The sequence below is a fragment of the Battus philenor genome, unplaced genomic scaffold (genome assembly GCF_028537555.1).
Source record: "Battus philenor isolate CCGP_79_NKW_IND1 unplaced genomic scaffold, ilBatPhil1.0.hap1 SCAF_19, whole genome shotgun sequence".
NCBI classification, from domain to species: domain Eukaryota; kingdom Metazoa; phylum Arthropoda; class Insecta; order Lepidoptera; family Papilionidae; genus Battus; species Battus philenor.
In genome coordinates, this window is record NW_027181681.1 from 10,536,936 (window position 1) to 10,551,593 (window position 14,658).

General features: G+C 36.4%; 1 protein-coding gene across 1 annotated transcript in view; it reads right to left on the minus strand.

The window, feature by feature from the left end:
* Positions 1–14,658, minus strand: part of LOC137921395 (zinc finger SWIM domain-containing protein 4-like) — a 110,550-nt gene that overhangs the window by 10,596 nt on the left and 85,296 nt on the right. Inside the window, exons 2-14 of the mRNA XM_068764135.1 lie at positions 13,328–13,421; positions 9,582–9,709; positions 8,254–8,465; positions 6,545–6,625; positions 5,684–5,971; positions 5,419–5,546; positions 5,095–5,172; positions 4,567–4,659; positions 3,108–3,274; positions 2,257–2,366; positions 1,512–1,710; positions 707–857; positions 211–352 (exon numbers count right to left, since the gene is read on the minus strand). Of these exons, the coding sequence (XP_068620236.1) occupies positions 211–352; positions 707–857; positions 1,512–1,710; positions 2,257–2,366; positions 3,108–3,274; positions 4,567–4,659; positions 5,095–5,172; positions 5,419–5,546; positions 5,684–5,971; positions 6,545–6,625; positions 8,254–8,465; positions 9,582–9,709; positions 13,328–13,421 (1,871 nt within the window). The remainder of the gene's footprint in view (positions 1–210; positions 353–706; positions 858–1,511; positions 1,711–2,256; positions 2,367–3,107; positions 3,275–4,566; positions 4,660–5,094; positions 5,173–5,418; positions 5,547–5,683; positions 5,972–6,544; positions 6,626–8,253; positions 8,466–9,581; positions 9,710–13,327; positions 13,422–14,658) is intronic.

Consider the following 14,658-nt stretch of genomic DNA (forward strand, 5'->3'; position numbering starts at 1 on the left):
TCGAAAGATACTGGATATAGGCCATAGTAGAGCCCTATATTCATCGATAGACTTCCTTCTGCTAAAATAAGGATGATGACTTAAGACTTGTCTTCATCATCATTCAATAGCTAATTTCTATACTGTCTTTTGAAAGCACTGAAGACATATGGCAATTAGTAAAATGCATGTCACTTTTATCATTAAAAGAAAATGTAATTTATATGTTACCTGCTTGCAATACCGCTCCTGAGCGTAAAGACCACTAGGCAACATACGCTGCATGCCAAGACCTAACAGCGCAGCCTCAAGTGCCAGTGCCAGGTATGTTTCCTCGGGGTTCTTACTGCCAGCCACTGGCACGTGTTGGTATCTGAAAAAATAATGATATGCGAAATCTTCTCACATGACCACAGTTCAGTTATTGCAGTTATTAATACGGCTTAAAGCCATTTATATGCCGTTAGCATAGTCAAGGACATCGTGACAATCTTTGAGAGAGGCCCACGCCTTACAGTGGGCTTCTATATATTAATACCATGATGGTGATGATGTACCAAGAGTTTGAAAAATACAACCAACTTAAGTTACTAATATGGACGCTTTAAAGGATCACTGGGAGCGTGGGATTCTAAAAGAAGAAAAAAGAACCTTGGTTTAAAGTAAGAATGCTAATATAGAATGGATTGAGAAAACCTGATGAAGTTTACAACGCTGCGTTTATTACCTGGGCGGCAGACCAGTGGCAGGTTCTTCGTCGAGGTAGGTATGCAAGCGGGGAGAAGCGCGCTGATCGTCGGGCGCCAGGCAGGCGTCTGCTAGGCACTCGTGGACGCACCATACCGCCTCCAGCGCCCACCCGGTCCAGCCGCGACTGTCTGCCCACATTACAACCTTACAATGTTATAAATATGCATTTATACACTTGAAGAATCCTAAGACACTTGCTTTACCTCGTTCGTATCGCGAAGTTATTGAATGCCCCGTTCTTTAGTGCGTGGAATTTCGCAAATAGCAATTTTAGCTGAAACCTTTTCGGGAAAAGGAATATTCGTACCAAATTTCAATTCTCTAAATCTTATGGTTTTAGAGATATCGTGATGAGTCAATAAATCGGTGGAAATTTTTAATTTATACTAGCTGATCCCGCAAACGTTGTTTTGCAAAAAAAATATTTTTAATTTATAAATAAGGGTTGATCGTAGAGGGGTGAAAATTTAGGGATGTATGTATTTTTGTATGTTGTATCATAAAAAATAAAAACAAAAAATTTCGTCAAAAAAATAAAAATAAAATTATAAGGGTGAACAACCCTTATCACTTAGGGGAATGAAAAATAGATAGTAGCCGATTCTCTGACCTACTAAATACGCATATAAAATTTGGTAAAAATCGGTCAAGCCGTTTCAGATGAGTTCAAGTTCGAACACCGTGACACGAGAATTTTATATATTAGATGTATATGCTCTATTTCTACAATATTCTACTTTAGAATCTAGACAATATTATGGTAAAAACAATGGGGTAATGACCTCGTCCGATGCAACGGTGCGTGTGAGAGAGCGCGCATGTATGCGCTGCGGGTAAGCAGGCACCAGCGTCCATGTGTGCGGTGAGGAGGGACAGCTTCACTCGCTCGCAGAGGCCGCCGCAGGACTCGCTGGCGGGGCAGGCGCTGCTAGACGACGCCTCACCACCACCAGCGCTCGCCCACCGCTGCTGAGCCACCTCCTGAACACACAAAACTTTGTTTAATCTACTAAATATAGCTTATCATGTACACCAGATATTTCCAGACTTTTTCATAATTCAAGATCCAGTGAACCCCCTCCAGCTGGTTACATTTCTACCATATTACCAAAACTCTACAAAAATATGAAGATTTCATCTTATTATGGCAATTTGCGTAGTTGTATTTTATCTTTGGCATTGACGCAAGGTTGCAACGATTAACACATACCACAAGTCCTAGTTCGTTCTTTTGAAAAGCGTTCAATATATAGATAGTGCTATCCACGAATATACGCCCAAACTTTTTGCAAGTTAGTATGAATTTATATCACTTATGTTGGAGGAGGTTGCGGTGGGGTAGAGAGAGAATATCAGAGCTCTTCATGTCTCCTCATCCATAACATTTCCTTGACCATGGATTCTAGTGCGATCCACCAAAAGTATAGCTAGACTGAGTCGCATGAATTAATTTTAAAATAAAATTTTCGCTTTTAAATTTAGATGGGAGATAAACGACTTCATAATTCTATAGCTAGTGATTACTACCTGTCGATGTCTCATAGCCCGCGCTGCGCTTACGGCAAGCCTCAGAGCGGCTGGTGCCCGACCGTGCGCCCGCAGTGCCTCTATACGCGCCCCCACCACCGGAAGGTGCTCTGCAATAAAATTTTACATACAAAAACTTAATTACAAATTAGTATTGACTCACGACAATAGATGGCGTTATTTTCAATAAGATCAAATGAACTATTATTTGTCTTTATTGCTAACCTTAACAGTAAAGTACAACTGACGAACTTTTGGCTATTCAGAATTTTCCACTAACCAAACTATGTAAATTGTGGTAAATATGCCGATTATTTAATTTGAAAAATGTGTAGTTCTATTGTGAATAGTTTTATGATATACATGTGTTAAAATGCCACATACTAAATAGGTAAAAATTCATTATTAAAATTACCAAAACACGCACGAGGTCACTTAACACATCTAACGCCAGTATGGAGCTATTAGAAGAAATGTTCCCAAGAAAATTTAGTCAAAGAGGTTGATATACGACGCCATATTTACCACAAGTCTAGATTTGTTTCTGGTCCTAATTTTTTTAATGGGCGATAATGTCTCAAGAGCAGTCTTCTGTAACGCTCTGAAAACACTTCCTTAATTAAATGATTTATTTGAAGAAATGGCGGTGGTTTTAAAAACTTAAACTTTCCACGTTACCAACGATCTGAAGAACACTTAGAAGATATAATTAAAAAATTCCTTTTGTTCTATCAAAAATATTTTATCATATGCACATTTGATTTTTTTATTATAACCAAAGGTAAACTTCGTTATGGTCCACCCTTTATAATAATCTAAATTTTATTATATTTAAATTAAACAACACTGACCATGCCACAAAGGTTGTCCCAGGTCGTTGAACTTGGGGTAAGGCTGCAGTGTGTTTGAGCCGGAGCTTCCCGCTTTATCGGGCTTCTCAGGGTCGCAATACTCATCGCTGCTGAGAATGTTCTTCAAGTGTTCGTTCTCCCATGATATATCTACAGCATCCAAGGCCCTAGAACATGGTATAAAGTCTCAGTATAAATATTTTACATTGTTTCCATTGAGCCTATCTTAATATCTAAGAGTAAAGTTGCGCGTACATATTGGTTGCCGCGTGCGCCATTTATCAGCGGGCTGGCGGGCGGTGCACTTTGTTGCACGACTTCCACTGCATGTGCGGAAGTGGCTAAATATTGGTCCTTTTCTTGCTTTAGTCTTTGCCATCACTCTGGCTATTTAAATAGATTACACGCACTTTTTGAATCGTCAATTATAGAAAGGTCATTGTAGTCAATCCATAAGTAAGCTATCACCAATAACTCCTAATTATGATATGAGATGCTGAGAAGAGCTTGTCACAAACTCAACAGTTGACTTTTTTAAATAAAATTTAACAATATTTTTGATGTGTAAATTATAATATCAACTCTGGAAATTATAAACAATAGTTTAAAAAACTCATGAATGCTGTAATAAGATCTATGTAATAATATACTTTTGATTATAGAATGAAAAACAAGAGAAGAAAGCTCTACGAAATCTTGTAGAATTTGATTGCACATGCATATAACTCAGATCCAAGAAAAAATTCTTAACTTTTTGAATAAAACTTAAGCTCTTAATAAACAAAGATCGATTATTTATAAAAAAAAATTGCAAGGAATACATATCCCATTCATTAAAAATAACTATAGTCCGCTGGCGTTAAAAATCAATCATTATTGTCCGCTGACCTAACCTTTTGTAATCAATCAACTCATTCAAATTAAAAAATCAATTAATCAATTGTAGGTTTCGAATACACCAGCTACTAAAGAACGTGAAGGTTGGTGAGAGAGCTAAGAAAACCGGACGGGTAACGACGATTCATTGTATTCTGAAATTTTAACGCGAACTAACTATACTTTTTTACACGATATTTCATTGATAATTTTATAATTAATTTAATAGTAACGTAAAATATCTCTAAGGAATAATTACAATGGATATTTAATGAATAAATAAAGTCTGTATTGTGGTAACTTAAACCATTCTTATATTTAATTTAATTTATTTATTAATACATTATCTAGTTGCACTTCTCCATTTAAATGTCACATGTGATTATATTTCGTTACGGTACGGTAATATACTCGTATATATGTGGTAGGCATATATCCAGCAATTAATGTGCTATGGTTTAAAAGACCATGCCACAAAGCTGTTGACGGCTCTAACACAATCCTTAACTGGTAAAGTCGCGAGCAATACACTGAAATAATTTTTTTTATACAAATAAAGGTGTAGTGGAAACATAACACTCACTTGTGGAATACGGTCCTAGGAGTAGTTTGAGGCGGAGGCCTTTGGTTATGAAGTCTAAGTCTCTTACTGGCTCTTCTATACTCTCTCTCGTAGCTAGAAAAAGAAACAAAATACTTAGTACATCACAATGTTAACAATATAAAACATATTTTTATAATTTACAAAAGGGACTTAAGACATTGAATAGTGATTATTGGTTTATTTTTTGAGCGGAAAACCAGCAATGAGTATCACTGAAGATATTTATCGATATTATAATACATTATATGTATACACATATATACATAAATAAAAATGTATCTATATATATTTAACTATTTAATTAATAGAAGACATAGCTATATATTGCTATATATTATTGACGTCGATCATAACTTTCCACCATTCCAGTTACTGTCCGTCATAAAACTTTTATGATGTAATTTCTCCATCGCATTTGTGATGGTTTTTTGTTTTCTAATGGACTCGATTCAATAGGGCTATATAAATAGAACATCTGAATAATTGAGTCTGTAATGTAATGCTTACTTATTAGGTCTAGATTCTTCGTCTGAACTCTCTGAATGGGAATGCATTTCTCTTCTTTGTCTTTCTCGATGTCTTTCTCTGTGATAAAAAAGAAATTTATTAAAACAATTCCTAGATCGATTCCATTTGCAGCTTCTTCTATTTGTCCATTTTATTTTATTTTTTGTAGTTTATTTAATTTTAATGTTTCTTTTTTATTTTTGATGATTGTTGAGTAGAGTAAAATATTAATATTATTGTTATATTAAAACAATTGTTTTAAAACTTAACAATTTCAATGATTAATTTTAGTGAACTATTTATTTTCAAGAATGTGAAATATACCTGTCTCTTTCCTCCCGTTCCCGCAGTCTCTCTCTATCTCTCTCGTCCCTATCGCGATGTCTTTCTCTATCTCTGTCCCTGTGGTCCCTGTCACGATCTCTTTCGTTTCTTTCCCTCTCTCTGGCGTACTGTAAATTAAATCGATAAATTGCAATTTTACACGTATTTTGAGATGTGTAGAGCCGGCATAAACATAAACAAATACTATCCTAAGTTCCTCTTGGTGATATATTTCAGTAAAATATAAAAGCATTGAAGAGCTTACTATGGGAAAGGAGCGATAATCTGGATCCTCGGTTGGGCAGACCTCGACCGCTGACCATTTTTCCAGAAGCTGCCTCCATTGCATCCTATGGTGCTTGTTACTGCCAGGGTCCAGTACTATGCTGACCCACAAGGCACCCAGCTGCTCCCATAGCTGCCTGCATTTCTCCGTCATCGGCGTGTTCTGGTTCCTCCAAAGCAAGAGTCGAGGGTCAGATAGGAACTGCTCCGTCATTAGCATTAGCATCCTTGGACCGTTTGAATCCTGGGCGCGTAGCATTTCTCTTACCTAGACGTGCAGAAAACATATTTTAATATTAATTGATATTTTAAACAACATTTATATTACAAGCATAATTATAATTGGTTGAAATATTTAATAAAAATAATAATTATATGCTGACTAAGATTAAATTTTAAGACATTGAAAATTAATTTTACTAAATAGTTCGTTTGCGTTAAGAATGCAGTTAATCGTCATTGTCCGCCGGCCGAATCCCTGCTTACAAACCAACCAATCAAATACGGCATTATTCATTGTGTTAGAAAATATGCCTGCAAATGGTTGCTGCTTCACATGAGTTTTAAATTAGAAACGATTTGAATAGTTTAAGCATAGACTTGGTCGGCGGACAATAATGGTTCACTGCATTCTTAACGCAAGCGAACTATACTGTATTAAACATGTGTATGAAAATGATCGTAAAACATAATTCGACTTCGTTGTGAGCAATTCTGGTAACTTTATATTGAGAGATTTCGATATAGAAGTGATCAAACTCTTTCTAGTGGGGTGGTAGGAATTTTGATTTAATATTGGTTTTTATTAAATGACAATAAATTAACTGAATTTGACCTGTACCTTAGAGAACAAGGAGTTGAGTTGTTTGTTTGCGTTGTAGTAAGTACCCTGCAGAAGATAAGCGCGGACCTGCTCGCACACCTGGAACATTGATAAACTTAATAAGTCTCATTTTATATAAAAGTAACGTAAAAAATATATACTTCTTTTAATAGGTGACACAAATGGAAGTGCAAAGAGACCTCTAGCCAACTGAAGCCCATTTTTTTTTGTACATGCCGCGGGTTCAAGAAGACAGTTACAGTTACAATTTTGAGTTAGCGAAACTCTATTCCAACGGATTGGGAGGCCATCGAGTTTTAAGATCGCTTCAAAAGATGCTTCCTGGACTAACAAGCCTATATGGTTCCACCTCGGCCTGGGCAGTCACTTGCCGATAATAACTCTTTAGCATTCCATAAATATAGAGATTATTTAGCACAGAGGCGCTTGAGGGATTTTAAACTCGACTTGGTCGGTTGCAATTGTATGGCTTAGCGCTGGAATAGGTCATTTAACTTGAAATATGGACGGGGCTGCATTTATCATTATTACAATCCAAACAATCTGACATAGTCGAGACGTGGACCCTCCCAAATAATGAACTTGTGAAATGTCAGAATATATTTTATTTAAATTTTCATATGTAACATGAGGCTCATATTGTGAATTAACCTGAATCGACTCCTAATAATAATTAGATGTCTAGACATATAATTGAAAAGATGAATTCAACTTTGTCAATATAACAATGTCATTTACAGCGTGTGTTTATCATAATAGATATATAGGAGATACATAATGTGTATAGGGAGATATAATAGTAACTTATATAAAAGAAATTAAACTTTATTACTCTGCTTATTTATATATTATTAACACACACAACAATCGTCGACGTTTTAACCCATAAACGCCCATTGCAAGGAGGCCTAGGCCTCCCCCAAGGATATTTATGGGGGGATATACTATGATCGCCACGCTTGGCAGGCGGGTTGGTGATCGCAGTGTGTTATTTACTTTCTAAATTTATTTGTTAGCACTGGCAATGCACAAATTAGAAATATTTTTTTTTTATTTTTATTTTTATTAGCAATAATATATGCACAAAGTGTAAGTTACATAAGATTTTATCCCGGGAATCGAAGTTGTGACCTTCGCTAAATTTCAAAATATGGCTAACAAAATATATGAAGATGATAAACATTACGTCAATTACAAGTATTGAATTGTTAACATATAATTCCAAGAAGAGATGTACAATTTATTATTTTCTACTTCATCGTTTTAGCTGTAGAGCGTCCACAGCTGGACTTGCTTCCCACTTAGATCTTCCATAGGATCGGTTGGAAGCTATCTGCGTTTTCCGAAGATCCTAATAAGGTGTCTTGTCTCCACCACTTATTATGCTGAGCTTGTCGGTCCACGATATCTACTCCAGAACCTCGAGACTCCAGCGGCTTTCTCTTCTGCACGTTATGTCCCCCGTTCAATGCCACTATTCGCTTACAGAGTAATGATAATGTGAATTTTATATACACCTTCAGTAAGCAGGTGACCATAACTTGCAATTGCTTACAATTACTGTAATTATTTTAAGGTATTTGCTGTGCTCTTCTACATACCTAAATAAAAGTAAAATTATCTTGAACTTTAGCTTAGCAAATGCAATTAAAAAAATTCTTAATAACTAATTTGAAAATTATTTAATAATTGATGAGTTGTCACACCTGCTGTTCGTCTAAATGCCACGCGTGGTGGGCGTCTGGCGGCGGTCCAGCGGTGGGATCCGGAGCGCCGCAGATCCTGTTGATGGCGGATCTCGCCTGTAGAACCTCGTCAGCTAACCGTTGGGCAGTGGGCAGCACTTCCGTATGGTGTTCCGCTATTAGATATTGGACGAACTTCTGCAACTGCTGCCTGTCCATTTGCAGCAGGGTTTCTGCAACAAATACAAACACAAACTTATATAGACCATCACATTATCATCATCACTCCAACTATAGATGTCCACTTCTGGGAATAGACCTTCATAGGTTTCTTATAAGACCTATTCGAAAAGGCCTGCTCTGTGCATTTCTCCACCGTATATTGGACGTACTACGCTTATCTTGCCGATCCGTGGTCTTTACGCCACAACAAGACCCCGGCGATCATCTGTTCTGCTATGTAGCTACTGTCTACTGTCACTTCAACTTACTAATCCACCGGTTAGTAAATATGGAAATACAATAATTTGTATAAACAATTATGCAAGTGACTTAAGACCTGAGAATTTTCTTTAATCCGTAATTGATCTGTCGTTTATATATAGATATATAAATAAAAAATTAATCGCCTAATTCGTTTCTAGCCACAAAACTCGAAAGGCTTGACCAATTCGGCTATTTTTTATTAAGGCTCGTAAATGATACTTGTAGAGAAGCAAAATAAAAAAATGTGAGAAAAATAGTAAAGGTAACCTGTGAGTGTTTTTTATGATCACTTTCATAAAAATCCCAAATATAGTAGCTGTGACTACAAAAAACTTGAGTTGTCTGTGTTCGGATCTCCGCAGATCACGGTGCGTTTGGATACATATTAAATTTAACTTGAACAACCAGGAAGCCCAAACTCATTTTAGTTTCTATCTAATTTGGTTGTTCTTTTTCTCATGCCGAACGTGTACTATACAGTATGAATAAACTAATATAAACTACCAGATGAATACTTCGTACGTTCCGTCATTAGGTCATATAAACAGTATATTTGGCTATTACAGAAGCTTTGAACTGATGAATTTATAACACATTGGTCAGCTTTAAACGATTTTACATCGATTTCCAACCATCCTGTACATAAACGAGCTAGAAATTGAATGATCATTTATAGTATACATAAATAGCGATAACAATTATATCTATAGTGATGAAAATTGAGAGCTTTTCATTTTTTTTTTAATAAATTTGTACAATAACTTTTTGAAAGGTGTTAGCTTTTCCAGTTTTCACAGCTTCGTCGGACACGAGGCTAATGGACCTGGAAACAGCGAGCTGGAAGTGATGTCAATGATGATCACCTGATATAGGCACACGTAGGCGGACAGAGTCTGCATTCCTGATGCGGTAGAGTGCCAGGGCCACCACATGCTGGCACCAGAAGATGTCCCGGGCGTCGCAGCTGCATGTCACTCCTGTTATCTTGCATCTAGAGATAATTGAAACACATGTAAATTATAGCTATTATTTCTTATTGCTGACTCGGGTCGCTGGGTCAGGTAAGCCTATGCGTCTATCGACTGATAGGATAATGTTGATGCTTTTGTTCTTTTTAAGACTAATTACTATCATGAGAAAGAAATAGCCAATGAACTAGACAAGTAACAGATTGGTGTGATGATTATGGGAGAACGAAATCACAAAGTAGTAATCCAAAATGACGAAGAATACCGAGAAACAGGGACGAATATAAGATTTTGGAGAAGTGTTTCCCAACTTCAGGACCCAGGCTCACACCCCACAGGGGTGCAATTCTAAAGTGGACTCGATATCAAACTAATCCTTTCGCTTTAATATAATATGTATGTTACATAGGGGGGAGAAAGTATTTTAAAAAGGCTAAAGCGTGTTATGACTTAAAAATGGTTGAAAAACACTGCTATAGAACCTTTGTTAAAGGACGAGCTGGTCGATATAAGATCGTGTAATAAATAAATAACGTGTAAAACTTAATGTAACATTAGATAAGTAAAACTTTGTAGTAGATGTCGTGTATTAACAAACAATATCTATTACAATGTAAACTTGTTAAACATCAACAAAGATAAATTTCATTTTATTATCTATGACCACAGACCGCCAAGAGCAGCGGAGGGCGTCTAACCGGACAGATGACATTGTAAAGGTTATAAGAAAAATCTGGATACAGGCCACTTCCAATACGTATTATTGGAAATCTATGAAAGAGGCTTTCGTACGATAGTTGAAAATTATATAAATAAATAAAATAAATTGAAACGTGCATATTGATTCTCTTCTCTCCTTGTTTTCAGCTGATAAGCGTCCACTGCAAGGCATGTCTCTCCCAAATACATATGTATATATACCATAATCGCTACACTTGGTATTAGTGTGGTATTACGGAACGCAGAGAACGCTACTGCCCATCCTTTGGAAACTTATTTGTGAGCAGTGGCAATCCTATATAATTAAAGCGCAACGTGTGAATTATATAACATTGTATCAAGGAATCGAACCTGCAACCTATGATCTCAAGTATTAGTCCTCCTCTATCCTGGGAGTTTTATTTCTGTTTAGCTTATAAATACAATTAGTATAATGTATCTAATTTAATTAATATTGTACACGTCTGCCATGACTGTATTATTTTTATGAATTCCTGTTATGTTTTTCAAATATTTTTGTGTTTACATTGTTGTTACATATATCTTTGGCAATGACTGTACTATATGGTACTAAAACGCCGTTACACGGTCCACGGTTACGCAAGTCCACGGTTGGACAAAGACGGAAAGGATTCCAATCTTCCTAGTTTCTGTTAGATATCAACGCTGTTAACATTGTGGGGCTATCATAGCTTCATAGGACATAGGACTCCTGCTATTTCTCCTATTTCTAGTTCTGCGCATTCTCGAGTGCCGAGTACATTGTTTCTTCGTCCCTCAGGCGGTGTCGGGGACGGTAATCTTCGTTCTTTAACTGTTGCCTTCGTTTCGCGCTGCATCTCTATCTTTTGATGTTGAAATTTCCTACTTTCTTATGTTTCCTCTTTCTGGCCGCCCTCTTGCATGGGCGTACCTAGTTCATGTGTCGATTTTTGTTGGCGGCTTTCTGGTAGGCGGAAATTGGTCCATCTAGAGGAGGGTGGTAAAGAGGGTTAACCTCTGGTATGTAAGACTTACAATACAACCAGTCCATACGTCCTATGATTCGCTTACTGAACCGTGGTCTCTATTCCAGAACCTTAAGGCACTAGCGGCCATACTTTCTTCGTGAACTATCTCTCGCCCATTGTCACTTCATCGGGTCTACGGATGATACAGCGTGTTTATATATTACACAATAAACCTCATTCCTTCAACTTCCGTATTAAGTATCAAAGAAAATTTCTATGACATCACTAATTGCGATCCGAAATCCATTGACAGATAAATAGAAACCTCATTTCGCATACGACCATGACACGCAATGAATCGACCGAACGGTTTCTTCAGGCCGTCGCTTTTGTACTTGGCAACACAATCGAGTGTAACTTACAAAAAAAGAACCGGCTCGGTGTGAAACCTACAACAAAAGCCATTATACCGCAGTCCTGCGTTGTAATAAAATCCTTTTTATAGTTCCGACTCGTTCTAACAATGATGCTGGACCCTTACTTGTCCGCGGTTTGCGGAGAACAATTTGTCAACGCGATGCGTTCAGAATAACCTAAAAGTATTGTTTCCTCCGAGCATTAATCTTAAATTTTTTTTATTAATAAACATATCTACGAAATGAGGTAACTACACGTAAGTTTATTACGAACTAAACTACGACGTAAATATAATGAAAGCTAGGAATACATTAGTTAGTAAATATAAGCAAGAAATAGTAAATAAAACATTAAAAGTAACAGCGCCCAGCAACATTAGAATATAGCCAAAACGTAAAGAACTTAGGACAGGCTAGAAAATCAATTAAAAAAGAAAGAAAATGAAAGGTCTCCATAACAGTGAGAAAACATAAAAAAACTAAATCACGGAACCTGAAATTCTAGGTTACTAATATTTTAACAAGACCAGTGCTAAGGGGTATTATCTGATACAGTGCAAGCCCGAGGTCCCCTCGATGAAACCCTTGACCCTAGTCAATCCATGTAGCGTCAGCCGAAATGATCTGAGCTCGGAAACTAGTATGTGGGTGGCCGTAATATTTGTAAATGCCACTTGGACGACATTGTAAGCTTGGTAAAAAACCAGTGCTATAGGTGTCCCATAAATCAACGTCATGTAGAAATGTAACATTTTAAAACTTAATAACAATAAAAGTAAAAAGGTCTGGATTCGCGAATTGCAATATTGTCTATTAATACAGTATGTACCAAAACGGCAGATAGTGGTGACCACAGAAAATTAAAAATGAATTTGTAAATCTCGCTATTTAAAAAAGTAAATGTTTTTAGGAACTGTTATTTTAATTTTTTTTAATTTAATGTTATAATAAGTAATCCTTTAAGCGACAGAGAAAAGATACATTGTTACACCTGTGTTTTTAACATGACATGATTTTTTTGGTCTTAGCCAGTACCCATTTCATCATTCGATTTCAGGTTGACGTTACTTTATGGGAAACACGTAAATATTAAGTACCTCAAGGATTCTAATTTCAAATGAATAATGATTCAAATTTTGTTTAAAGAACTATTTGAAAATTACAAACGGATGTACAAAATAGATAGGATTCTTATATTTTACAATACCCGTACAAAATTAATACATTAGAAGGCAGTGTCTATAATCTAAATCTAGGAAAAAAAAAAACAGAAAAATATAAAAACGTGCTTGCTTTTAGTACGTTTGTATGTTTGTGTATGTTCAAGATTGTACTTCATCTTGCCTCGCCAATTCGCTGGCTTATAGCCACCTCCATGGCTCATATATTATATTAATAGTTTCATCAGAATTTCAGTCGTGCGAAGCCCACAGCTGGACATAAATTACTTATATGTCCGACGACCAATATATAATAGACAAAAAGTTTACGGCACTCAAATGTAGATGTTTTTAGCAAACTAACTGGCCACAGAGTATAAATATGAAATGGTTACCTGTCGAATGAAACTGTAACGCGGAAAAGTCTTTCTGGTTCGGAGCAAGGCGGCACCGCTGCAGGTGCTCGAACCACGCCACTCAAGTGAAATCCTGGAACAGATAATTTTCTATTTAGATCAAGAGATTTAATTGTAGTCTTATGGTGTTAGATTCGTGACCAAGAATCGTAAAGCGTAAGGTATGACGTCCAACAAGGTTATATACGCCGTGTATGCCGGATCCAAACGGTCTATTTGAAATCAATGAAAGGCACATGTTCAAGAATGGACATCCTCTAGCTGAAATGATGGTGAAATAAGCTAAGTAAGAAAAGGACCGATATATAGCTACTAGCCTATGCCTAGCCTAAGCTAAATAGTATTGGCGGAAGTAGCTATATATTGGTCCTTTTCTTACGTAGTATGGACTTCCGCAAAATAACGCCTGAATCCTTTAGATATTGAAGATAAGCTATACACTCATAGCATAGCTCAACCTGGTTAGATGGGGTAGAGCATTGAAATTGCTTAGCTGAGACCTATTTATAGAAACTCAGCTCAAAGCCATCTGGAACCACGACTTTTTATTTATACCGGATTGGGAGGTCACAAAGTTACACCGCTTAGATGAAGGCTTTTGCGGACTGATCATTAAAGTCAGTGAATCAACTTAAGAGCTTGTCGGTCTTCTAATCCCCTAAAATCTTAGAGGGAGGTCTACATTCAGTAGTAAAATTCCTAAAGCTAAAATAATGATCAAGAGATATATAAAAACCGGTAATGGCGATTGAAGTTCCTTCAGGGACTCTACATCTACTTTTAGGACATCAAAAAACCTACAATCGCAAGGCAAAGGTCAAGTATACACATAAAAAAGTAAGAAATCTGTACGACTTTCAAAATTAAATTAAGAACAACAGAAAATAAAGTTCCATTTTAAATAACCAACGACCCATAGCGGAGAGGGCATGGTGTAACACGATACTATCACCATAGCAATGCAACAGTTTCAGGGTAATATTAGCAAATAACAAAACAGTCACGAATTTAATTCTTTTTTTCGGCTATGCGACACAGATAATAAATATTACTTCACTAAAACTTTTTCCTATTCCTTCACTGTCCATGCCGCAAGATTATGGAACGCTGTCCCCTACGAAGTACGTGATTGTCCATCATTACCTGTATTTAAAAAGCGAGTCAAAGAGCACTATTTATCGCTAGTTGTCCAGTATATATAATATTTTTAGTTATATATGTTATATATGTATTTATGCTTATATTATGTATATATATTATTTATTATGCTTATTTATGTAAGTATATAATATGTAAGTATACATTTATGT